The 27,577-nt window shown below is 40.0% G+C and overlaps 1 protein-coding gene across 1 annotated transcript in view; it reads right to left on the bottom strand.

Annotated features, from left to right (window-relative positions):
- Window positions 1-27,577, bottom strand: part of LOC132366928 (dihydropyrimidinase-like) — a 78,296-nt gene that overhangs the window by 38,066 nt on the left and 12,653 nt on the right. The window contains 7 exon segments of the mRNA XM_059924379.1: window positions 1,734-1,876; window positions 3,963-4,104; window positions 5,354-5,510; window positions 18,580-18,670; window positions 18,672-18,770; window positions 20,029-20,208; window positions 25,505-25,663. Coding sequence (XP_059780362.1) covers window positions 1,734-1,876; window positions 3,963-4,104; window positions 5,354-5,510; window positions 18,580-18,670; window positions 18,672-18,770; window positions 20,029-20,208; window positions 25,505-25,663 — 971 coding nt within the window.

The raw sequence follows: 27,577 nt of genomic DNA, 5'->3' as shown, positions 1-27,577 counted from the left end.
AAATAAGACAACAATAAAGTTTGCCGCATCGATTGACTCTTCCTTTGACGAAAAAATTCTCTGTAGCATGCAGTACTGTTTGATAGCATTTTACCTACAGCAGAACTTCTTTCAAAATCGGAGGTAATCCTCTCAAACCCTGCCTCTGCTTTATCAACTAAGTTTACAGAATATTCTAAATCCTTTGTTGTCTGCAGTTTCCTCACCTCTCTCAGCCTTCATAGAATGGAAGAGAGTTAAAGCTCTGGATTAGGCTTTGGTTTAAGGGAATGCTGTGGCTGGTTGGATCCTCTATCCAGACCACTAAAACTTTCTCCGTATCAGCAATAAGGCTGTTTCACTTTCTCATCATTCGTGTGTTCACTGGAGTAGCACCTTTAATTTCTTTCAATAACTTTTCTTTTGCATTCACAACTTGGCTAACTGTTGGGTGCAAGAGGCCTAGCTTTCAGCCTATCTCAGCTTTCAACTTGCCTTAATCATTTCTAGCTTTTGATTTAAAGTGAGAGACGTGAAACTGTTCCTTTCACTTGAACACTTAGAGGCCACTGTAGGGTTATTAACTGGCCGAATTTCAATATTGTTGTGTTTCAGGGAACAGGCAGGCCCAAGAAGAGGGAGAGAGACGGGGGAACAGCCGTTTGGTGGAGTAGTGAGAGCACACACAAGTTCACTGTCTTACAGGGGCTCAGTTCGTCCCCAAACAATTACAATAGTAACATCAAAGATCACTGATCACCACAACCAATGTAATAATAACGAAAAAGCTTGAAGTATTGCAAGAATTACCAAAATATGATGCAGAGACACAAACTGAGCAAATGCTATTGGAAAACTGGTGCTGATAGACTTGCTCCATGCAGGTTTGCCACAAACTCTCACTTAGTTAAAAACATGGTATCTGTGAAGCGCAATAAGGTATGCCTACATAGACGTCCGTTTACTACAACATAACCCTTAATAGACTTTGAATAAATGCCTGTTCAGTAAAGGTAGAAGGTCTTATCGTATCCCTGTTTGCACACGTACGCGTGCATGCACACACACACGCAATGTTAAAGTATGTGGGATTTTCTCCATTACAGCTGCAGAGTTTATGAAAAACAGAAATCAGGATGCAGGTGTTGTCTGTGCCAACATCCTATAAGGAGAAATTAACAAAGCTTCAGCTTCTATTGAATACTTTTCTGAATTGGTGGAATCAGCCAAACCTGCGATACTCACATAGAATTATGGAAATTGGAAACAAAAAGCCGGAGTCTACTGGGAATGACAGGCTCAAGATGAACTCAGCTGGAAAATTTGGCTAACTAAAAGTGACATCCTTTGTGCTGGAATTTTTCTATCTGGAAGCTGCAAAAAGGCTGTAATTATTTCGAGTTTTCAATGCAGCCCTTTTCAAACTAAGCCTTTCCTTTTCTTCATTGCTCTGCACCTTTCCTCCATGTGAACTCAGGTGTTTGCCAAGCACTGAAGTGGGAAATTCATACTGGTTTTATACACACATGCATTTCCAGGGAATGGGAAGCAACACAACTTTTGCATTCTCTATGCCAAGGAAAACAAAAGAATGTTTGTACATCAAAACCTTTATCTTGTGCATAGGCTCAAAATACCTGAGCCTGGCTAAATAAATCACCTAATAAGAAATGGCTGATTAAGGCCAATGAAAACTTCTTTGCAAGTTAGTGCTTTGTCTCCATGGAGAAGCCAATACAAAAACTTAGACTTACCTTGTGGCTTTTGGGTCCCAAATCACAATGTCAGCATCTGAGCCCACAGCTATTCTTCCTTTTCTTGGATACAGATTAAAGATTTTAGCTGCATTTGTGCTGGTAACTGCCACGAACCAGTTTTCATCCATTTTGCCACTGTGCTGTAAAACAATTCAAGGAAGAAAATACATTTCCTTTTCCTGATAAATGATAAAACACTAAAAATCTCCTGTCCATCAAAGTATAAGAATTTTCTCTCTTAGAACCAAATAAAACTGCATCTAATTTCTTATATCGTGAAGCCAAACACATCTGTGAATACTGATAAATCTTAAACAATCATAATGATAATGATGGGGATGAATGGGGTTATATATGGAAGCCTGAAGATAATTTTTCAAAAACCTATCAGCTTAACAAAACAGCCCCATTAATTTTTCCCATTCTTTCCAAAATCACACAGACAAGAGCTAAATATTGGTAACAATATTTCCAATTCTTGTTTAAAGTTTACTACCACCACCTACTACATTTATAATCTGGGCCTAAGATTTATGAGATGATCATGTAGACATTATATGGAATATTATAGAGTTAAAATAAGATAGACCTATAATTCAGGTGACAACGCTTTTAGAAATCAACTAAGAGGTTCAATTTTGTGCTACTGAAATTTACATGAACCAACAGTCATGGACAGTCTGCTCTAAGAGATTTTAATATGGACAAACTTCAGTGGGATGTGATCCCTCTAAAATGATTTGTTTTTAAATGTTGAGAATTTATCCCTATGTACATTTACATGGCAAGAGCATCCTTAAGGTTTATTTAATTATCAAAGGGTCCCCATCTCATAAAAACATTAAGAACCATGTCCTGAAAGTAATTTTCCCCTAAATAAACCATCTGAATGTTTCAGAAAATAACATAGGCTCCTGTATATTATGAAGAAGTATCTGATCACTTTAAAGCCATTTATACACTTTATATATTATGAAAATCTGCTGTAATGAAGGGACTCATTGTAATTCACACAAGTTCAAAGTGAAAGGTTGGCCTGTTATCAAGAAAGTCTAAGCAAAGAGAAAGAGAAGAAAAGTCATCTGGGATGCTTAGAATTAGGGTAGAGGTAGCAGGGGGTGGAGAGGACAATTGGTAGAAGATAGGGCTGTAGAGATGTTTTGAAGATCCTTGCATGTAAATTAACTGTTCAAATATCATCCAATAAGTAATGCTGAAAATTAAAGGATTTTAGAGAGGAAAGTAGCATGAACAGACCCTGGTGTTTGAAAGGCAACTCTGGTCTTAGAGTATGGGATAGATTGTAGTAAGCCAGAGAGTGGAGGCAGGGGCACCAGCTGTGAGACTACTGCAATGGTCCAAACAAGACATGGGACTCAAAGTAGAATGGTGGACATGATGGTGGAAATAAGGAGGCATTTTGGAAATAAAATTGACAAGACCTGGTAAAATATTAGAGCTAGAAGTGAGGGGTATGTGTAAGGGATTCTGAGGTGTGAGATGTGATTAATGTGCCATTGAAGGGAGGGGTTCTGAGAGATGGGTGAGAATGGCATGACAATGGGGACCTCAGGTCTTACCAGGCAAGTCTCCACTGCTGATCTTTACAACTACACTTGTCAGCTGGCTGGATAGGCTAACATATGAACATTTAGCCATTTGATTCTTCTTCATCCTCAGGTAGAAAATTTTAAATCATGAAATTTTTAAAAAAATCTTTCTATATTTTGGATTATTATTTATGTAACCTCATACAGCAGTTTTTAAAACATAATATCCAAAAGTTCTTTAAAAGGGATATCTATATTTTTATATGAAAAGGAGGTATGAACGTAATAAAAATTCTTCATGTCCTTTCAATCATTCCAAGTATTTATATCAGTGACACATGAGGAACTAGGATTCAAAGACATGGAAATCAAGTCGAAGTGCTATTACATTTCAAAGATTTCAAGAATAATCCTCTAGGTACCCAATCTAAATTTATCCCCTAATGTCTGCATCATGGTGCAAAGCATCCTCTAAACCATGCAGAGAAGAAAATTGTTTTTCATTATTATCTTGGGGGATGGCATGGTGGTGGTGATACTGTTGTATTCCCAGTTTCCACTCTAGTGAAAACAATCAAAAAACTTCTCTATGAAGGCTTTTGCCACTCTGGTCCTAAAATGGGCCAGATTCTGGCTGAAAAATCAGGCAAAACAGACTGAATCCTGTGAAACTCACCACGCCTTTTTCCCATGTTACTGACATCCGGTCCTCAACACCATTCACTCCATTGGGAATCTTAGTAAAATCATCCTTCCCAAGAGCTTTCTGGCAGGTGTTGAAAGTGCAGTGGTCAGACCCTGTTATGGTTAGATCACCAATGTAAAAGGGAAACACACAAGAGCAATAGGGGTGAGTAGATAGAATATGTCAGGAGGAAGCTACCATAACCTTCCCTGGTCTCTGGACCCCATTCTCAACTGATAGTCAGAAAACTGCAATGGAGAATGAGCAGCTTTTTTCAAGTACATATTTCACCCATGCCTGTCTCTATTCCAGGAAACACTTTTGGAGAATAATACTCTTACATGAAGCATGATGAAGGATCATGCTTGGGTCAGAAAAAGTGGGTTCTAGGCTCCATCACCTATTGGTTATATGACTATGAGTTTGTCCAATGCTCAGTTTCTCATCTAGAAATTGGTAATTATATATACTTGATGACAATTATTCAGGATCACTGGCAATAACATAAGTGAACATTTCTTGTGAGTACAGAACTACACAAAGATGAACCAGGGTGATTCACATGAACAGAGGCAGCCCCTGGCCACATGGCAATGTTGTGATGAGCAGAGGTGGGACACTGGCTGAGGATGCTGAGGTCACGAGCAACAGGAATTGTGCTTTGACCTGTGAGTCACCTCGGGGATGTAGAAGGCTGAAGGAGGTAGGAGCCTGAAAGGAAATGGCAAGTGAACTCTTGGACAGTCTGTGGGGAAAAGCTCTTTGTTAACCTGGATCTGAGTATCCGTGAATGGGGAATGTCTGAATGTCCACGAATGGTGTATTTCTCAAGAAAAAATGATCAAAATGTCTCCCAAAACAGCATCTGAAAATAGTTTGGATGGCCTTTCATGGGGATAACCTGCTCAGAGGGTAGGATTTTGCCTTTCACCTCTCCAGTGGCTCTGCCCTAGATCATCATCTCTTGTATCTATACAACAAGCACATCTGGTTCCTGGGTTATATCAGCATAGAAAAATATTCAAGACTATTCTGTACGATAAAAATGGGGCATATTGAAGAGACCTGGTCCTAGGCAGCAAGAGATAGAAAAGACAACGAAAAAATCAGAGCAGAGGAAAATTTCAGTAAAAATGATCTGATTTCTCTGTGGCCAGGAGAGATTTTACACCACATCATAACACAATTAAGCCAATGCTTTTGGGTCTCCAGATGAAGGATTCCCCAGGGCCTGTGAGATCAAGTAGAACAGAAGACTGGGAGGTCAATGGAAGGTCCAGATGGTAGGACAAGATCTCCTACACTCAAAACACTCAAGTTTTGGGACTAGCAAAACATCTTCTTTTGGCAAAACATCTTACAATCATCTACTAAACTATTACTTAGCCAACAGATTCATGAGGAAGTCAGGCGTTGAAGGGTCCGGTCGTAGGGGTGGACCCATAACGTGATGGGCTGCATGGGGCCATTCTCTATTCCAGTAGTGAGTGCCATCTGTGCCGAGACCTGCTGCGATGGGTTCTCCATAGACCACCTTCCCTGGAAAGTTCAAAGGGAAGCGTTCAGCACCTCGATTTGCTCTTAAGAGAGCCATTTGACAAACACATAAATATTAGTCTTCTCTGTCCTACAGAAACTACAATTTACCTCTCTGATCAGGACTGAAAAGTAAAATCTACTGTTTACTGAGCCTTTACTATGCTCCAGTCAGTGTGCATTGCGTGTTGTGGTAGATGATTGTACCCACTCGCTGATACTAGGCTTGGCCTCATGGCTTCCTTTGGCCAATTATATATGAATAGAAGTAACATGTGCTGCTTCCAAGCAGAACCTGTTAAAGCCACAACGAGTTCTCCCTCTATCATGAGACCAGTAGAAGCTGCTTCTTCAGGTGTGTCTCAGAATGAAGAGACTATAGAGCAGAGGCATAGCCAACCGATGATGGATATGAGTACGAATAAGAAATAAATCTCTGCCATTGTAAGCCATTGATATTTTCGGTTAATTTGTAACTGTAGCATAACCTAGCAAAAGCTGGCTGATATATGTGCCATTCTAATGGAATCTTCTCAAAAACCCTATCTGGGAAAAGCTATTATTATCTCCATTAAAGTATGAGTCCTGGGCATATATCTAGAGAAAACTATAATTCAAAAAGATACATGCACCCCGATGTTCACTGCAGCACTATTTACAATAGCAACCTAAATGGAAGACATGGAAGCAACCTAAATGTCCATCAACAGGTGAATGGATAAAGAGGATGTGGTACATATATACAATGGAATATTACTCAGCCATAAAAAATAATGAAATTATGCCATTTGCAGCAACATGGATGGACCTAGAGATTATCATACACTAAGTGAAGTAAGCCAGACAGAGAAAGAGAAACAGCATATGATATCGCTTATATGTGGAATCTAAAAAACAATGATACAAACGAACTTATTTACAAAACAGAAATAGACCCACAGACATAGAAAACAAACTTATGGTTACCAAAGGGGAAGGGAGGGAGGGATAAATTAGGAGCTTGGGATTAACAAATACACACTACTATATGTAAAACAGATAAACAACGAGGACCTACTGTATAGCACAGGGCACTATATTTAATATTTTGTAATAATCTATAAGGGAAAAGAATCTGAAAAAGAATATATATATATGTATATATGTGTATAACTGAATCACTTTGCGGTACACCTGAAACTAACACAGCATTGTAAATCAACTATATTTTAAGAGAATAAAGATAAAACTTTTTAAAAAGATGAGGTTAAGCCTTATAGGATTAAGTAACTTCTGTACAGTTAAATTACATGCACTCAGCATAGATGGAGTGGAGAAGGTAGGGTCCGAATCCAGGCATTTTGACTTGAGTGGTCCTAACCTCTACACTATACTATCCTGATGACAATGATCATATGGTCATACGGAGTCCAACTACACTATATCTCTGTTGCAAGTAGATTGATCATCTTTGCACACCCTTAAGGTATAAACCTCCTCTAAAAACTTATGTTAAATAAAATAACACTCAGATAATAAAATTGTAGCCAGGAATGCATATTTATAAAATCATGCAAATGAGGCCATCAAAAGCACACTATGTTAGAAAAGTTAATAGCTTGTAGTGAATTTGAATTTAAAATCAGGAGCCTATCTCTGATTAGGATTTGTCAGCATAATAGATTCTTTGGCACCAACCTGCTCATATCCAAGCAGTCACGAAGGAGAGTGCACAGAAAGGAGAAGCTGGCATCCCAATTACTTCACTCTGGTTAACCAGATGCCAGACTTTAGTTAAAATCCTGATACACAACTGAAATGCACTGATTTCCTCAGAGTCCTGACCGTGGATGGCCACCAGCTGCCTGAGTCATGTTGAGTTGGAACGTAGCACCCTATTACCTCACAGATCATTTCTCCCCAAAATGAGCCATCTTCCTCCAGTGAGCCTAGGGATTTGAAAAACCCTGAAAGCACGGCTGCTTGAAGCCTAACCAACTTTGCCTCTTATGTAACCTAGCATCAAACTACTGTTAATAAAAGTTATCCTCCAAGAACTTAGCCACGGCTAATAGCCTTCACTTTCACGACATACACACATTAGGTGAATCCCACCCCGTTTCTTACTGTCCTATTCCCAGAAAAGAGGAAATGCCGTTAGTATCTCCTTCTGGTGTACCGAACAAGAAACAATCACTTTTAACATGAACTAAGAGGTAATGCACTATTTACTGGAGAGATAACAGGACAGGCATGGTATTGTATTTGCAGGTACAAAGAGACCTTCCTATTCCAAGAGAACTTCTTATGGATGCTTGGACAATGAAAAACTCAGATTCTTGATCTGCAATCGCTTTACAAGTTGCCAACTCAGGATTTTTCCTGGTACTTCATTACAGAGGAAAGAGTCTAATCACATGTTCTGTTCAATCATTTGGCCCATCAAGGTGGTATGGGAATACAGTTCCAAAATTTCTACAATTTTAATAGCTCTCAGGAAAAATTAAAAGTGTCAGCATCTACCAGGAGTTTGCCAGGACTCTTTTGAAACCAGATGACAGGTAATTTCCTTGGAAGGGCTTAGCACCTTTAAAATATGACGTGCCACTTTTTTGGTATATACAACAATCTCTTCGTTAACAGGGTTATTTTCAACTGTCTCCCCATTAATTATCTGTAAGTACTTAAAAAAATGAAAAAATAAAAAAGTAAAAATTTCTAACTATTCTTCCCTGTATTTCACAATGGTTCTAAGACATTTTTCAACGGACTAAACAGCATGCAAGCTGTAAAAAGGAAACAAGGGGCCTGGATAATACATAAATTGAAGAATCAAACTAGATTAATTAAGCATAATGGCGGATTCTGTTAGATTTGGGCCAGAAATAAAGTAGTAATAAACATATCTAATGTATGTATAGCACTCTAGAGTTTGCAAATACAGCTTGAAGATCATATACCTTACTTGACCTTCATGGCAACCCAAACACTGATTTGACAGACAAAGAAACTGACACTCAATAAGACTAATTTGTCTATGACACAGGGGTAGTGAGTGGTACATTAGAATTAGAATCCTAGTATACTGATAACATACCATACATACGCAGTATGTTAGTAGGAAAAGTATCATTTTTCATTTCTTGGTAAAGAGCATGTATTTTTAAAAGTCAACCATAAGATCTGTGGACATGGTTAAGCAATTTTCCAATTTCACTTACTGGTTTGATTTGCTACACTTAACAGGTTAGTAATGAAAAGTCCTAAATCTGTCCTAGTCTGATACTCTCCTGATTACATTCGAGACCAGATGATTTCAGCAACTCCTGGGAGACAGTACATATCCATCATTAATATCCTCCCACTGTCTCAGCAAGTTTCACATTATGTTGTATCCTGTCTCCCCATACGTGTTCTCTCCTTCTTTCTCCATCCTTTAGCTCAAAACCAAAAAAGAGTCTTCACTTATGATGCAATCTCCCAGTTAAAGGAGTTCCGCTCTCTGAGAGATTGTTACGACTTCCAAATAGTGAAACATGTCCAACCAACCAAAACTACGCCCCATCCCTGACCAGACAGCCCATTGTTTATTAGATGAAAGTGACAGAGCAGATGTTAACATCTTGTCTGAATTTGGGAGCAGCATGTAATCAAGTCATGGGATCTTTTAGAAAAGGTTGAAAGATGCAGAGAAGCTGGCATAGGTGCCCAGGAGTGGAAGCACTGCCTGCCAAACAGAAGGCCAAACACTTTTATAAAAATAATTTCTCCCAGCTAGAAGGATAAAGTAGAACCTTCCTGGGCTTTGCTTGCATTCAAAATATTACACTTACAAAGAAAGAAAATAATTGAGAAGGAAAATATGTAGAAGCAGCATAATAAAGTAGATCACACAGATTTAGGTTCACATCCTGATCTTGCTTTTAGTTGGTGACCTTGTGCATGATAAGTCATTGCTCTTGGTCTCAGTTTTTCTCATCTATGAAATGGGATCATAAAGTCCCTCTAGTGTGGCAATTTTGTGAGGATCAAACAACTTAACGTATACGAAAATACCTAGCATCTTCCTGGGATCCTGCAGTCACTTCATGCTATGAGCTGAATTGTGTCCCTTGTCAAAATTCACATGTTAAAGTCCTAACCCCCAGTATCTCAGAATGTGACTGTATTTGGAGATAGGGCGCTTTAAAGAGGTAATTAGGTTAAAATGAGGTCATTAGAAGTGAGCCCTCATTCAATACGACTGGGGTCCTTATAAGGAGAGGAAATCTGGACACACACACACACACAGAGGGAAGACAACGTGAAGACACAGGGAGGAGACAGCCCTTCCAAGCCAAGGAGAGAGGTCTGGAGTGCACGCATCCTTCCTTCAGTGCCCACAGGAAAACCAATGTTGCCAACACTTAGGTCTTGAATTTCTAGCCTCCAGGACTGTAAGAAAATTAATTTCCGTTGTTTTAAGCCACCCAGTCTGTGGTACTTTGTTAGAGCAGCAAATAAATACATTCTACAAATGTTAGTTTCCTTATGGTTACACAATTCTTTTTTTTTTTTTTTAATCTTTTAAAATGGGCAGTCTTGAACTGCTTTGCAGTTGGACATAAGGTAAATCATCTTGTTCTAAATTTAAAGGACAAGGGATGTTCGGATGTTCATGCACAAGAGAGAAAAAAGGAAGCCTGAGATTCAAATCCACCTTAACTCGGGCACACATCAACCCTTTCTTAGGAAAAGCACTGGTTACCAAGCATCAGCTCATAGTACTTGCGTGAGATTTGGTTTTCTCTATTCAGCACCAACAAGCAGGGGGCAGTGTGACCACATGGGCAGAGAGTGGCCTCTGTGTGGCCCTTTTTCCCTGTTAGTCCCCAAATACAAAAGAAATACGCTGTGGGGGGGGGGGCAGAGTTTAAATAAAATGGAAAATAGGACATCTAAACCTCTCTGTAAGAGAAGTTTATATTTTACAGCAATAAGCCTAGAAAATAAAGCTTTCTACAACATGGAAAACCAAAACCAAAGCAAAGCAAAGCAAACAAAAACCCCCAACCATCATGTAGCCCAGTTCACTGTGAGCTACCTGAGAACCAAAGTTATCTTAATCATTTTTGCAAATCCAATGCCAAGAGCACAGTGCCAAGCATATATTAGATGTCCAATAACTTGGTTTTTTATGAAAAGCATAAAGAAAACATTTTATTAATAAGTTCAAGTGAGAGTCATATTTATACCCTAAAGACACAAATATGGATATAAAATAGAATTAGCTTTATTAAGGTAAATTATAACAAGTTAAACAGGGAACTAAAAAAAAGTACTGAAAATTTCAGTCATTAATTGGTAAACAAATTTATTATAACAGATATACACCAAAGAGAGCATCAAGTAAGTTGCTGGGAGAAATCGCCACCATTCTAAGCAAAGCACCAGAAAAGTAATGAATCCATATGCATGCAAGTCTTACTGGGAGGTGGGAAGGAGAGGTGAACAATATGTTTTTTTAAACATTATTAATTCCATATGTCAATACACGGCAGAAAAGGAACATCGATACCCAAAGCTACTCAAACCAAAGTAAAAAGTACCTCTGCCACTGAAACAAATGACATATATTGACACATATACTATTTGGACAAAGACTAGAGTACAGTGAGTGAGAGAGGTCTGAGAGTGGTAGGTGGGAACTTGTATATGAGATACAATTTCAGCTGGTTTGTCCAACTTTATACTGGGGGTATGGAGCAAGGGAGGGGGGATTCTGCTTCTGGAAGAAAAGGATAACACTCTAGGGACAGCCTTCTGATTCCTTTGCCTCATTTTTTGCAAAAGTGGCTTCTCACAGTAAAGATGGGAACTAACCTAGTTACTCAACTTAGATTAACTGAGACTTGAAATAAGCATGAAATTGAAATTCCTTGCAAACGGTCAAAGGCAACTCAGCTTTCCATGGCTTGCATGTGAAAGCTTTCTTCTTTTCCCTGTAACCTGCTTTTCACTTTTTATTGCAGGTGCTGAATGCTAGCTAAAAGGAAATATCATGGTAGGGAAACCGCAGGCTTTGAAAGAAAGTTGATGGACTGAACATGCATTCCCATCTCTTGCTTCCCAGTTCACATCAAACCCTGGTGAAGATGTACAACAGATGAACAAAATCCAAAACTGTGCTGAGAATAAAAAGAGGAACCATGGCCGACCAGAGGTTATGACAGATTGTAGGAAGACAGAAAGCTGACGGGATGGCAATGCTTATAAAGGAAAGTAGAAGCAGCTACAGCTTGAACTCAAACGAGCAGAAGGGTCATGACAGACATTCCTCCTGGTGTGGGGAAGGGGATGAGTTGGGGCAGTTAGCCCTCATCCCACCCTCTGCCTGGGGAACAAAGCTTTCTAAGGTGGTGCTGATGCTACAGAGTGAAGCTCACCTGAAAACCGAAGCTCACCAGTGACCACGCCCCATTTACATTCACAAAGTTCATAGTCTCATTGTTGCTGCTCTCATTTGGGGGCGGGGCCTGCTCAACAGCAGAGGGAATCCACACCAGCTCCTTACTCTAATCACCTGAACTGTCCAGTCATGAATACAGACAGCCCAAGATCACCAGACACTTAAAGAAAAAACAAACAACATAAAAAGAAGGGCCAAGATGTTTAAAAAAAAAACTGAAAAATTGACTCAGCAAGAAACAAAGATAATCCAGGAAACAGAATTAACAAAAAAAAAATCTCTGTTAGTATTCTCATGAGGTCAAAAAGATCTCATCTATTGAAGGAAAAAAATTTAAAAGTAAGCAACTGTAGGAAAAAAAAAGAGCTATCAGAGAACAAGTGTTTTCTTGGAAATAAATATATGATTACCAAAATTAAAGTTTATTAGAAGGAAAGAAGAAGTAAACAAAATCCTTTCCTAAAATACAGAGCAAAAAGCAGGTTTTTTTAAAGGTGAAAGTAGTTAAAGGACATGGAGGCTTAGTTCAAGAGGTCTTATACTGGAGTTCCAAGAGAGGAACAGAGAAAATTAATATGAAGGAAATAATAGAAGAAAAATTTTCAGAATCAAAGATCAGCCTTCAGGGGCTTCCCTGGTGGCGCAGTGGTTAAGAATCTGCCTGCCAATGCAGGGGACACGGGTTCGAGCCCTGGTCTGGGAAGATCCCACATGCCACGGAGCAACTAAGCCCGTGAGCCACAACTACTGAGCCTGCGCGTCTGGAGCCTGTGCTCCGCAACGGGAGAGGCCGCGACAGTGAGAGGCCCGTGCACCGCGATGAAGAGTGGCCCCCGCTTGCCGCAACTAGAGAAAGCCCTCACACAGAAACAAAGACCCAACACAGCCAAAAATAAATAAATACATTAAAAAAAAAAAAAAAAAAGATCAGCCTTCAGATTAAACAGACATCTGAACATGAAGGTGAATTTTTAAAAATCCTACTGCTAAACATAGTCTTAATATAATTTCTGGAAGTCTAAAATGAAGAGGAAATATAAAAATCTTCCGGATGGTGAAAAAAGTCACAAACGGACATGAATTTTATTGGTATTTGTCTATGTATCAGTAACACTAGACGCCAGAAGAGAATGAAATGGTGCCCTTATAATTCACAAGGAAGTAATTCTGAACCTAGAATTCTATGTCCATTCAAGTTGCAAACAAGCTTGAGGACAAAGAATCAGAAAATTTACCTTCTAACACTCTTCCTTTAAAACTCACATGAGAGGGACTTCCCTGGTGGTCCAGTGGTTAAGAATCTGCCTTCCAGCACAGGGGACACAGGGAACTAAGATCCCACATGCTGCAGGGCAACTAAGCCTCGATGCAGCGAAATAACTAACTAAATAAATATTTTTTAAAAAAATCACATGAGAGAGGCTTCCCTGGTGGCGCAGTGGTTGAGAATCTGCCTGCCAATGCAGGGGACATGGGTTCGAGCCCTGGTCTGGGGAGATCCCACATGCCGCAGAGCAACTGGGCCCATGAGCCACAACTACTGAGCCTGAGCGTCTGGAGCCTCTGCTCCGCAACAAGAGAGGCCGCGCTAGTGAGAGGCCCACACGCCGCGATGAAGAGTGGCCCCCACTTGCCGCAACTGGAGAAAGCCCTCGTACAGAAACGAAGACCCAACACAGCCAAAAATAAAAATAATAAATACAAAATTTAAAAACAAAAACATAAAATCTGGAAAAAAGTTGAACACCTATATATCCACTGCAGACTTTACAATTAGTATTTAAAAAAAAAAAAATTACATGAGAATCTTCACAGTAATTCAAGGAAAGGGGAGAGATGGGATCCAAGAAACAGTCCAACCTAGGATTCTGTGAAAAGAAATCCAAGGATGGCATCTCTACAGCTTGGAAAGTATAAAAATAAAGCAGAAAGCCAAAAGATTCTCCTCCTAAAAAAATATCTCTGCAAGAAGAGCTGATTCATTTCAATAGAAGCTGATTCCATTCAATAGAAGGTATGAGGTAGAAGCTGGAAAATCTTCATGATATAGTAAAGAAGGTGTACATGTTTCTTTTCTGAACCTATATTCAAAAGAGCTAACTGGAAAAATTCCAAGCCCAAAAAAACTTTACAAGACAATAATGGTCTAAATATGTAGCCAATTAAAATAAGGCATGCCGTTAATCTTATGGGAGTGTAGGAAAGGAAACCCACTTCACCTTGACACTTGGCGATGGCCTCTCCAAGAGTTAAATGACATTAGCTTTCACTCTCAAGTTAGTGATAGAAATTCCTCTGAGGTTCTCTTCTCCTGAATTGTTTCTACCAAGAAGAATATTTCCACAATCTTACTTTATAACAGTTCTAAATTTTAGACCTAACCTATAGACAAAGCTTGGAAGACCTGATTCTAGTTCTAGAGCCAACTGAAAATGCGGTAACTCCTGTCCATGTAAAGATAATAATACGGCTGAAAGAAGTCGGGAGGGGGCAGAGAGGGTGATGCTGGGCCTCTCAATTCCTTCTCAGCCTAGTAGAGAATAAAGAGATACCACACACAAAAAATAGCCAAAATACATAAATTTAAGTAATATTACCTGAAGTGAACATTTATTACTAACAAAACTCAGGAGGTGAGAGGTAAGATTTATGTAGGCTAGACTGTTCTTTTTTCATCACTCAGAGTCAAGTGATACTGTCAAAAATTTATAAGTCACTACTTACAAATTTATGGTTTAGAAATTTGAAGGAAACCACCAAAAAAACAGACATGGTTAAAAATTGCTAGTTCCAAGGACTGAGCTGAGAGAGATAGAAGATGTTTACTCTTTACTTAATAGATTCTTGATCATTTCCATTTCTGGAATGTTTTCTCCTTTTAACAATGATAAAAAAATAACAAAATGATGGCAATATTTTAAATAAATTTGTTAAAAATGTAAGGCCAATAAACAAAACCAATTAAATATAAACCTGGTATCTGCATTTCCCAACTCTGTAAACTGATTTCTTCTGGAACAGGGTAGAGGATAATAAAAAATGTGGGCTTTGGAGTTGGATAGACTTGAATTTCAGGTTTAGCACGTACTAGTAAAGTGATCATGGGCTTAATTTACCAAACTTTTCCAAGCCTCAATTTCATTAGTCACAAAACAGTGAAAAAATTTAGCTTGAAGCATTGTTATGACAATTTAAAAAAATATTGTATATTACAATGCATTGATGAGATAATATATAATAAAACTTGAAATGAGATAAAGGATATATTAAAATATGTGCCAAGCACATATTAAGCACTCAATAAAGTTAGCTGTTATAATCATTAACCCTCAGGTCGCTATCTTTGGGGCATATAGTTGGCAATTCAACAATAAAATCCAAGGTAATAAGAGCATTGTATTGCTAGGCAACTACAATAGAGACAGTTACTAATCGGGTATCTTTTGTGCCTCCTGGGGCAGTGAGTCTCAAATTCAATACGCACAGGAATCACCTGGGGTTCTGGTTATAAGGGCACATTCTGATTCAGTGCATCTGCGATGAGGTCCAAGGACCTGCATCGCTAACGAGCTCTCACGGGATGTCAGCACTGTGTTCCAGGGACCACACTCTGAGTGGCAAGGCCCTAGATGATGGAATGGGCTGGCAAAGGTATCTACAGATGTTCATATTACAAATCTATAAGGCTGAATTTTTTCTTCTTTAAACAAGATAACAATGAATAGATGTATCTTGCTCTTTTATGTTCAGAAATTACGTTAGATAATACATGCATACAGAGTAGAGGAATCTTCTATAAAAGGTCAGTGTGTCCACCAGCTCTTGTCACTCTGTACTCCCCATGGATCTGCCCTTGGATTGGCTGATGCAGTCACCATGTGAATGGATTGACACTGCTTGACCACCTGGTGAGAGGTCACATGCCAGCGATGGAACAATCTCTCGTGCTAATTTATTCTGGACCTCTGCTGCCTCTGAAAATTGCGCGTTAGAGTATTTTCACAAGTGTTATTACGGTAAATCATTTGGGCTGACATTTTAAGTATTTCATGTTTACAACCCCTTTGCAAAGGGATTTAGCAACGTCCAAAAAGTAGATATGCACTTGCCCTTTGAACCATTTCCAGGTTCTCATTTCTAGGACTCTACCCTGAGGCTACCCTTTTGTGGGAGACAGAATAATGGTGCCCCAAAGATGTCCATGTCCTAATCCCCATAGCCTGTGAATATGTTAACCCTACTTGGCAGAAGGGACTTCACCGATGTGAGTAAATTAAGGATCTTGAGATAGGGAGATTATCCTGAATTAATTAGGTGGGTTCAATGTCATCCAAGGACCCTTAAAGTAGAAGAGAGAGATCAGAATAATGCAATGTTCTCCATCCACCATTGCTGGCTGTGAAGATGGAGGAAGGGAGACAGGAACAAAGGAATGTAGGTGGTCTCTAGAAGCTAGAGAAGCCAAGGAAGGGCATACCCCCTAGAGCCTCCAGAAGGAACACAGCCCTGCTAACACCTTGGTTCCAGCCCAGTGTGACCGATTGCAGACTTCCGACCTCCAGAGCTATAAGATAATAAATTTGTGTTGTTTTAAGCCATTAGGTTTGCTGTAATTTGTTACAGCAGTAATAGGAGACTAATACACCTTCCACAAATATGAAATAGCATAGGCATAGGACATCACTGTGGTTTTATCTGTAACAGCTAAAGGTTGGAAACGACCCAAATATCCATAATTAGAGACTAGTTGAACAAATACAGTGGCATGCTCTGCACCTGTAAGCAAGAATGAGGAAGCTGTCTATACCTAATATGAGCTGACCTTTGGGACATATTTTCAAGTAGGAAAAAACAAGATACAGAACACTATGGATTTTACCTTTCAAGTAGGAAAGAAAGAGAAATAAAAATATAGATATGTTCCTTTTTCATAAAGAGAAACACTACAGGGTAGGCCAGAAATAAATTAATAAAAATAATTACTTATGGGGTATGTGATGAAGAAGCTAGGGAAGGAAGCAAGATATCTCTGAGAATATATCTTTTAATATATCACTTTGACTTTTGGGCCAGGTACACGTTTTACATATTCAAAATATAAAATTATATTTAAAAATAATTTAAAATAAAATTAAAATATTCATATTTAATTTTAATAGTTTTCTGCCTACGATTTACATTCCAAAACCTTCCCTAGACTTACTCCGCTGCTAATGGAATTCTATCCCAATGCAAAATAAATACTCTAATCGAGAAACTGTTTCCTGACAGAACTGGCAAAATCACAGATTGCTGGTGGGTTAAGATTGACCATTTCTGCTGACTTTGCTGTTTGTTAAACCATATTCTGACATTACGGACCTAACTGACGGGCTATGGGACACACGGTACACCACTTGCAAAGCAAATAGAGAAAACCAATTTCATAGAGCTAGCAACGGCGCCATCTGGTGGCAAAACCTAAAGCTATAACTTAAAATTGAAGTACAGATTCTTTTTGAAGTGGTGTGCTCTTTTATACTGAAATTATACTATATGTGGGGAAAAAAAGCAACCAGAAATGGCTGGTAGTAAGACCTTATTAACTCCTGTGTGAAACTGAGGTGACTCTTAGTACACGATACTGATATATTATTACATTTAAAAATGCATTTAGCTTGCACAAAATCCTTATTGAAACTCAAGCAACAAGAAGCAATTTTGAAAAAATTTATTTTAGTGTCAATTATAGACATGCCAAATCTATTTTCATAGTTTTTAAGATCCATGTTATAAAAATGCAGCCAGTTTCAGTTTAAAAAAACAAATAGCCAGGATGATTTACACAACGATTTCTGATTATCCAGGTTCCTAAAAGTGAGAGATAGAAACCAGTACCACATCCCAGAAGGGTCTAAAGTACTGAATAAAACACACCTTATTTGTTTTTCATTCTTCCTTTCCCAGTACTGGCCAATGAATAAAATTATTTCCATGGTTCAATTCTTATCAAAAATAGGAGATTTTCTCTTTCTTTTAAGATGACTGTTTACATATAAAATTACACTATAGAAGTGAGGCAATTAAGCAAGCTGGAGTAAACATAACTTTGCTTTAAAAATCTTAAAATAATTGTCATAAAAACACTATTTGGATAATTGCTTCAATCGCGCCAACAACCAAGTTGCTGTGAGACGAATCAATTCGATTCAAAAGAAATTTGTGGAGCACCCATTGTGTGCCCTGCCTGACCCTGATTCAGGTACTGGAAGGGCTAGCGGAGGTGCCTAAGAGCCAGGGAAGCTTCTGTAAAGTTCACTGGAGAGTTGGCAGTTAGTGGTGTGAAGGGCGGGGCTTGCGCCTGAAGAGGGCAGAAACAGACAGACGTGTAAGACTGCGAGAACACAGAAAGGATGCTAATAAAAAGGGAGGAAGAATCGTTGGGATTGGGATTGACATATATACACCAATATGTATAAAATAGATAACCAATAGGAACCTGCTGTATAAAAAAATAAAATTCAAAGATTCAAAATAAAAAAGAAAGAAAAGTTGTGGAAATTCATGGGCAACTTTCTGATAAGCAAAAGCAGGGGTTGGCGTTATTTTACCTTACTCTTCAGCTAACAGTACTAGTTGTAAGCGAGGCTACAGTTCAGGAATTACCATCCCTCCTGGCATCTGCTATCACCCTTGCTGCGGACTTGCTCATCACGTGCACGACGCACAGAGGGCAGTTCACGGCGCCGGCTATGGTTGACGGCTCTCAGCGTGGCCTCTGCCTCCACCGCTTCTGGGCGGCTCAGCTCATGGCCCTCGGGACCCGTTATCCCCAAAGCCAACATCTTCTTCGCTCCCTAAAAAAGGCAGCAGGAACATGCACACCGGTGAGAAAGGTTTACTAACGACAACTCCCATAATTTTGTTGTGAAATGAATGCACTGCCAGGCTTTTATTTTAGATCTAATAGGTATAGGTGTGTGTGACTGTGGCGTAGACAGTGTGTGTTTTGGGTAAAAATAATCTACTACTCTCAAAGCATGTGTTAATTTTTCATATACATATTTCACAATCAAATTATTTTGATTGAAAAGGTGACAAAGATAATGAGGTCTGTTCTAATTACCGTCTTTGAAAAGTAGTGTCCATATTTAAGACTTTTTATTGGTTCAGAACAAAATATAATAAAACAAAGTATTCTAGTCCCCCATATTATATCCTTGATGAAGCGACTCATGCTATTATGTAATTAGTTCTACGTTTTACTGATTCATTCTCTTCACTGCCTCCTCCCCCAATCCACGGAGTGATATTAGACCAGTATTTCCTCTCTCCAAAAGTGTTATTCCTTCCTTACAAAAAAGGCAGGAAGTCAAGACTCAGAGTGTCAAAATGACTCGCCTGGTGTCACACAGCTAGGACGCGGAGGAGTCCAGTTTAAACCTGGTGTGTTTGAGCTTACAGCTCATGCTTTCCTCTTATCAGCCCCCCTGCCCACCACACCCCCCCCCATCCTGGCCATGGGGCCTCCATCTCACTGACTTTAATGGGAAGTGAGCCCAGGGAGAGAGAAAGATCAGCTAACATAAAGGGTAAGAGACAGCTCTTTAAATCTTGCAGATGGTGTACCCTTCGGGCATTAATAATGGAACTAACATGAGAAATATCATCTAGATTCCTCCACAGCACATTTTAATACCCAGTTTCTGAAAAGAATGGGGCTTTAAACAGCTACCTAATGCACTGCTTTAGTCATCAGATTTCACCGATGTCCACACTTTGGCATTCTGAACCAGCAGCTTGAGCTACCTAAAAAAAAAAAAATGCTAGGGACACAAAGAAAAATATTTGTGTTTTTAGAATAAACCTTGTCTGAGATCTAATAACTGATTTGAAAAAGGGAACTCCTCATTCCAATACATATACCACCTGCAAAAAACTCAGAGCCAGGCAGCAAGTAATTCAAGTCACGTGTTTCCAAGCCACATAAAATTAGTTTCTGAATTTCCTTTCTTCCAATCCATTAAAAGAATTTACCTACATGGGGCCAGTCATCCTCACCTTAAGTTATGGCCATTTTCATTTCTGTGGAAGTTCTGGAAGGCAGTTACTTACCTCTGCAATTAGGTCTCCATTTTCTGCATGAACTTGAGCAACTGCTCCAATTTCCTTGCACCGAGAGAAGACCTTGTACAGCTCCCCATCTCTCAGCATGTACAGATCTTTATAGGCCATAAACATCTTGAAGGAGTTCACACCTTTATCTTGGGTAAGGATTTTCATTTCTTCTTTAACCTAAAAGGGCACAAAAACCACAATAAAATGTCACTCTTTAATTTAAAGATAATATCAGCATTCTCCAAAATCTTGCATTCAGAAGAAAATGAAGTAAAATAAGGACATCAGTTGAACTCCAGAAAAATGTAATTAAGGTCTTGATCTTTCCCCTAGGTTAGACCTCATTTCATGTGATGAATTGCTGTTGCTACGATACTTTTAATTTTTTATTTTTTAAAATTATTTATTTATTTTGGCTGCGCTGGGTCTTAGTTGCGGCAGGCGGGATCTTTAGTTGCGGCATGTGGGATCTAGTTCCCTGACCAGGGATCGAACCCAGGCCCCCTGCATTGGGAGTGCAGAGTCTTAGCCACTGGACCACCAGGGAAGTCCCTACGATACTTTTAAATCATGAAAGAGTTAATAGTATTTCCCCCAAATACTTCATTGTTATACTTTATGAAATTCTCAGCATCTATCTCCTGAAGAGAAGAAATTATTCTAGAACATGAAAACAAAGCCACTGGCAGCAACAGAAGCAATTGTGTCTCTAGAAGGAATCAGAGCTAATGCAAAGTAAGGGTTTGGGGTCAAATCTGAAACCTACAGGATGAGTTCAGAGATGAAGGTAGTGGAAGATGCAGACTGAGCCACTGGCAGCTCCTGGGAGTTGAGCGACTCTGGACCTGTCAGAAGCCTCAGGAGCCTTCTGGGTTGCCAACTAAAAGGTTCTGATCACCGATTCCAATGTGTGGAGGTGGGGAGGTTCCCCACCCTCACCAAGCAGCTCTCCAGACACCAGCAGGGGGGTATCCTACAATTAAACTCAATTTTCACACTATCTACCTGCACCAGGTAGACTGCACTGGATTCCACAAGTTAAGCGTTCAGTGCTATGGGGTGTCCAGGTTGTTACCTGCACTTCTGACCAACTGGCTATAAGTCAGAGCTTCCCACAACCCCCTCCATGGGTTCGATTAATTTGCTAAAGCGGTTCACAGAACTCAGAGAAACATTTTACTTACTGGATCACCAGTTTATGATACAAGGAAACGATAAAGGATATAGATGAACATCTGGATGGAAGAGGTACGTCACAGGGCAAGGAATGGCGAAAGGGCACGGGGCTTGAATGCCCTCTCTGAGAGCGCCACTCTCCCCAAATCTCCATTTGGTCACCATCCTGGAAGCTCTCCAAATCCTATCCTTTTAGGTTGTTGCGGAGGCTCAATTACACAGGCATGATTGATTAAAGCATTGGCCATTGGCAACTGATCCAGACTCCAGCCCCTCTGCCCTCCCCGGAGGTCAGCTGGGTGGGACTGAAATTTTCAACCCTCTAATAATACAGTTGGCTCCTGGGTCAATCAGCCCCCATCTTTAGGTGCGGTCTAAAAATCACCTCTTTAACATAATAAAAGACACCTTTGTTGCTCTCATCACTTAGGAAATTCCAGGGGTTTTAGGAGCTCTGTGCAGGAAATGGGAACGAAGACTAGACATGCATTTCTTATTATAAATCGTAACATCACACCAACGGTAAGGGACAAGTTCAGATCAAAACTAGCTTAGTAATTGCCCTTGCAGGTCCAATTCTAGTCTCATCAAAGACTAAAAACTTCAAAGGAAAAGTCAGAAGACTTGATCAAATAAAATTGCTTGAATTTCTACATGTTAAAAAAAAAACCCCCACACACATACAAATAAATATATATATATAACATAAAATATAAAACAAAAATATACAACAAAACATAAAAATGTATAACAGACATAGGATTATAGCTTTTAGTTAATAAAAAATTTAAAAAGAGTTATTGCTGTTTCTACTTGATAAGAAAAACCCTAACATTCTAGGTAAAAAATGTTACAGTTCAAACAGTATATACAAATGACTAATAAACATGGAAAAAATGTTAACCTTCCTACTGATTAAAAAGTACAAAATAGGGACTTCCCTGGTGGCACAGTGGTTAGGAATCCGCCTGCCAATGCAGGGGACATGGGTTCGATCCGGGAAGATCCCACGTGCCGCGGAGCAACTAAGCAGGTGCACCACAACTGCTGAGCCTGTGCTCTAGAGCTCGTGAGCCACAACTACTGAGCCTGCGTGCCACAACTACCGAAGCCCGCGTGCCTAGAGTCCGTGCTCCACAACAGGAGAAGCCACTGCAATGAGAAGCCCACAGACAGCAATGAAGAGTAGCCCCTGCTCGCCAGAAGGAGAGAAAGCCCGCGTGCAGCAACGAAGACCCGACGCAGCCATAAATAAATAAATAAATAAATTTATTTTTTAAAACAACGCAACTTTTCCCTACTGAATCAGTAAAGTTTTAAAAATGACAATATCACATATTAAGTTACTCACTTCCATCACTATTTATTCCTTTACTAATTTTCCTTACTTTCCTCCATGGCGCTTTATCACCTGGCATATAATATAGTTACTTGTTGATGGCCTGCCTCCTCCTCTAGAATTTCCACCCCATAAGAGCAGGGCCTTTGTACAGTTTGTCCCTTGCTATATCCTAGAATAGTGCCTGGTCCATAGTGGCCACTCAATAGCTTTTTGTTGGATGAATAAATGCATGAAAAGGAACGGCAAACACCAAAATGTTGAGAGTGGTCATCACTGAAATGATGGAATGGGTTCCAAGGTACATTAAGTGACAACAGCAAAGGTAGGACTTGGGATAGTGTGCCTCATTTAAGCTTCAAGTTCATATTTTCTACCATGAGTCTATTATTTTTTATAGTCAGAAAAAACATGCTTTAAACATTGTTGTAATATTCACACGATGGGGTTCCCAAAGGGAATTATGATCTGCATTGCTCAGATGAAATACCTATTACTCCCTGAGTAGAAGAGCCTTTCTGAAGGTGACCTCGTTAAACATCCCTGTCATCCACATCCATACCCATGGGTAAGTCTCACTATACTGTATTGCTCTCGCACCATCAGCACCACCTGGGAGCTTGTTAGAAATGCACAATCTCAGGCCCTGCCCCAGACCTACAGCTATGGGTTGACTGTGTCCCCCCAGATTCATATGTTGAAGTCCTAACCCCCAGTACCAAATGTGACCTCACTTGTGTAAAAAATTAATAGAAACCTCAATTAAGCGGATGTCGGGAGACCAGAAGGGGGAGCTCTCACACCTGCATATCAACACAGGGAAAAAAAAAAAAAAAAGACTCCTTTCTTGGCAAGGGCTCAGCCAATGAAAAGTCACGGGCTCTTTGTTTACTACAGCCCTCCCAGCTTCCTTTCCCCCTCTATGAAAGCCTGCTCCTTCGCTTGCCCTGCGGGGACTTGCACGTGGCTGGCCAAGCTTGCAGACCCTGAACTGTAATTCTCTGCTGATCCCAAATAAACCCATCTTTGCTGGAGAAATACCCAGCAGTCTATCTGTTTCAGGTCAACATTTGGAAATAGGGGCATTGCAGATGTAATTAATTAAGATGAGGTCAGGGCTTCTCTGGTGGCACAGTGGTTGAGAATCTGCCTGCCAATGCAGGGGACACGGGTTCGTGCCCTGGTCTGGGAAGATCCCACATGCCACGGAGCAACTAGGCCCGTGAGCCACAATTACTGAGCCTGTGCGTCTGGAGCCTGTGCCCCGCAACAAGAGAGGCCGCGACAGTGAGAGGCCCGCGCACCGCGATGAAGAGTGGCCCCCACTCGCCGCAACTAGAGAAAGTCCTCGCACAGAAACGGAGACCCAACACACCCAAAAATAAATAAATTAAAAGAAAAAAAACCTTTAAAAAAAAAAAAAGATGAGGTCAGCAGGGTGGACCACAATCCAATAAGATTGGTGTCTTTATTAAAAGGGGAAATTTAGAGACACACACACACACACACACACACACACACACAACATCATGTAAAGATGATGGCAGAAATTCAGGTGATGCTCCTACAAATCAAAGAATACCAGAGATTGTCAGGAAACCACCAGAAGCTGGTGAGAGGCATGAAAGAGATTCTTCCTCACAGCCCTCAGAAGGAACCAACACGGCCAACACCTTGATCTCAGACTTTTAACCTCCGGAACTGTGAGACAGTACACTTCTGTTGTTTCAGCAACCCAATTTGTAGTTCTTTGTTACAGCGGCCCTAGCAAACTAATACACTTACTGAACATAATCTGTGCTTTAACAATATTCACCAGGTAATCATTTGCATATTAAAGTGTGAGAAACACTGGTAAGGGCAAACATCTTCACCTTTGCTCTATCTTATAAAACAAGAGAGGGAGGAAAGGAGGAAGCAAGAAGGGAAAGAAGGAAGGGAGATAGAGAGGAAGGATGGGAGGGAGGGAGGGAGGGAAGAAGGAAGGTAGGAAGACACGAAAGAGATAAGATGCCTCAGTTAGAATGGCGTTTCTGGGGAAAAATTAACTTTTTCTCTGGACTATAAACCTTGCTAGTATGTTTGCTGAACTATCTGTTAAAGACTGATTACTTGTTTTATATTAACTTGGTGTCTACAGTGCAAATTTTGGGAGGAAGGAGGGACATAAGTTACATGGTAACTTCAAATAAAGTCATCCCGTGAGCCCTTTCTGGCAAAACGAGTTCTGAATTAAGTTCAATGTGGAAAAACATGTTATTGATTTAAACCACAAGTAAAAGTTTCTTCCAAAGTACACATACATGTTTTCACGGGAAAAAAAATACACATATTTTAACATCTCTCAAAACTGTCTTTTCTGTCTGAATCATGTTATCATTTCTGCCATGACCTAAATAATTAGCAGATACGGAAGGTTGTGTAAGCTCTGTTTTGAAATGCTTTGACCAGGTGTTGATGTTCGCAGAGCACCAGGTTAGTGCACAGCTGGGAGAAGGCCTTGAACACATTCCCAGTCTGTCGCTTCCTTGGTTTTTTCCCAGATATTAAAAACATTTCTAACTAAAGTTCTGATCTGTGGGAAAAGACTGCTTAAAAGTGTCCTGTATTGTTGAAGTTGAGAAGTCCTGTACTTTTAAAAATTACATTTAAAGTATTTACAATTCATGAATTAAATATTAGGCAAGTCTTTTGTGAATGAGTATAAGGGATTTATCCTACCACCCTCATATGCTTTAAAATTTTTTTTACTTTTCTAAATTGATAATACCTCACATGATTCAAAATTCAAACAGTACAAAAGAGTATGCAATGAAAAGTCTTCCCTCCAATTCTGACCTCCAGGAAGCAACCAACATCACCAGCTTCTTATGTTTTGACATTGCCTGTTCCTTGATCTTTGCACAGAGCAAGGACTAAAGGGCTAAATGGAAGAAACTGGACCCCCCAGTGGTTCACCTGCTCACTCCACCATGTCACCGCCACATGAAGGCTGTAGTCACAGCAGACTTTGGGATCAGCCCAGCTTCGCCAGGTCTCGAAGGCCTCGATGAGGGAGTGGCCTTTGTGAGGAATGGCGAAATCAAGGATCATGGTGGTGCCTCCTGCCAGGGCAGCCTGGAATCACAAGAGAGTTTCAACAAGTTAGCCAACAGTTTGCTAGTTGAGTCATTTATCTCCTTGAACAACATGCATTTGCAAGCACTCGGGCAAACTTGATGGGTCCAGGAAATTGCACAAAGATGCTGCCTGTTGAAAAGATCTAGAGAGACATGAATAGATGTCCCATAAATTAAAGTTTGAAGTATTAAAAGAGCTGGAATTGCTTCTGCAAAAAGAATGACACGTCTGATGAAATGAAAATGGCTTTGACCAAAGAAAATAGTGAAGGCTGTAAAGAAAAACCAAAATGGAAAAACAGAGAAGATTCAAACATTTTTCTTCTCAAGAAAACATCATTGTACAATCCATTTCATTAGAATCAATCTTGGTGAACTGTATCTCTAACTACACTGTATTCCACACAGAATCCTGGGAGACTCACGTGATTCCCACCTCGCCTTCATTCCCCACAACCAACTGGTGACTCCTTCTCAGCTGTCCCCTCTAATCCATCTCCAATGCTCTGGTCTTAGTGTCACCCCTCAGCTTGATCTTTATGTCCCCAATTTTGCTCTTACTTCCTCCAATGCAAACCCCTTTTTGCAATTAGGGGGAAATTCCAAAGCACAGATGGGGCCCCTAGACTCCAAGGCTTAAAACTGAATGCTTCTCACTGCCTCTGGAATAGCGTTTAATCTTTTTAACATGATCTACAAGGCCCTGCGCGATCTGCCTCGAAGCTTCTATTTTCCCTGGCATGTTACACTATGTTACATTACAACTGGATTAAAAACTATTAAGTTATTAAATCACGTCTTTGACTAATTACTGGCTTTGATTTTATTTAAACTAAGATTAAAAGATGGTTAAATGTGGTTTTAACTGCTGTGTTCAGACAATGTAGGTGAAAAAAAAAAACATAGGCAGGGATATACTAGTGCACTGGTTAAGGGCACCGACCAAAGAGGCTTATTGGTTCCAGGGCACAGCTCAGATTCAGCACTTATCAGCTATGGTACTCTGAGCAATTCCTTAACCACTTCCTTCCCTCCTTCCTTCCTTCCTTCCTTCCGTCCTTCCTCCTTCCCTTCCTTCCTTAATTCGTTCCTTCCTTCTTTCCTTGTACAGTATTGTTCTGTACATTCTGCACATTTGATCCCCAGAACTTATTCACCTTATAACTGGAAGTCTGTGTCCTTTGATCAACAGCTCCCCATTCCCCCCATGCGCCCCGTCCCCAGCCCCTGGCAACCACCATTCTACTCTTGGTTTCTCTGAGTTTGGTTTTTTTAGATTTCACATATAAGTGAGATCATGTAATATTTGTGTTTCTCTGTCTGCCTTATTTCACTTAGCACAATGTCCTCAAGGTCCATCCACTTTGTCACAAATGGCAGGATTTCCCTCTTTCTGGATAATATTCCATTGTACACATACACCATATTTCCTTTATCCACTCATTCACAGATGGACACGTTAATTTATTTATATCTTGACTATTGTGAATAATCCTGCAATGAACATGGGAGTGTAGACAGCAATTTCTTAACCTCTGTGTGCCTTTGATTCCTAACCTGTAAAGTGAGGACAATAATTGTACCTGAACCATAGGGTTGTTGGGAGGATTAAACTGGGGTGACGTATATAAAGTGCTTAATACCGTGTTTGACTCACGGTAAGTGCTTCATAAGCTTCAGCCCACAATGAGTGATGAGCCTTTGCACCACTGCTTTAGAAGCAGGCATTTCCCCACTTTTCATACATTGACTCATCTCACCACCAGAAACATGGTCATGTTACAACAAAGAAGGGAGTGCCACCAGCTTCCCTCCCAGGTCTGCACCCCTGTCACCTTCCCCCCCACTCACAGGCCCCCAGACATGCCGAGTGCTCCCAAGGTCCCAGCTGCTACATGAGCTCTAGTCTATC

This window comes from Balaenoptera ricei, chromosome 6, assembly GCF_028023285.1.
Source record: "Balaenoptera ricei isolate mBalRic1 chromosome 6, mBalRic1.hap2, whole genome shotgun sequence".
Lineage (NCBI taxonomy): Eukaryota > Metazoa > Chordata > Mammalia > Artiodactyla > Balaenopteridae > Balaenoptera > Balaenoptera ricei.
This window is presented reverse-complemented; position numbering and strand designations above follow the sequence as displayed.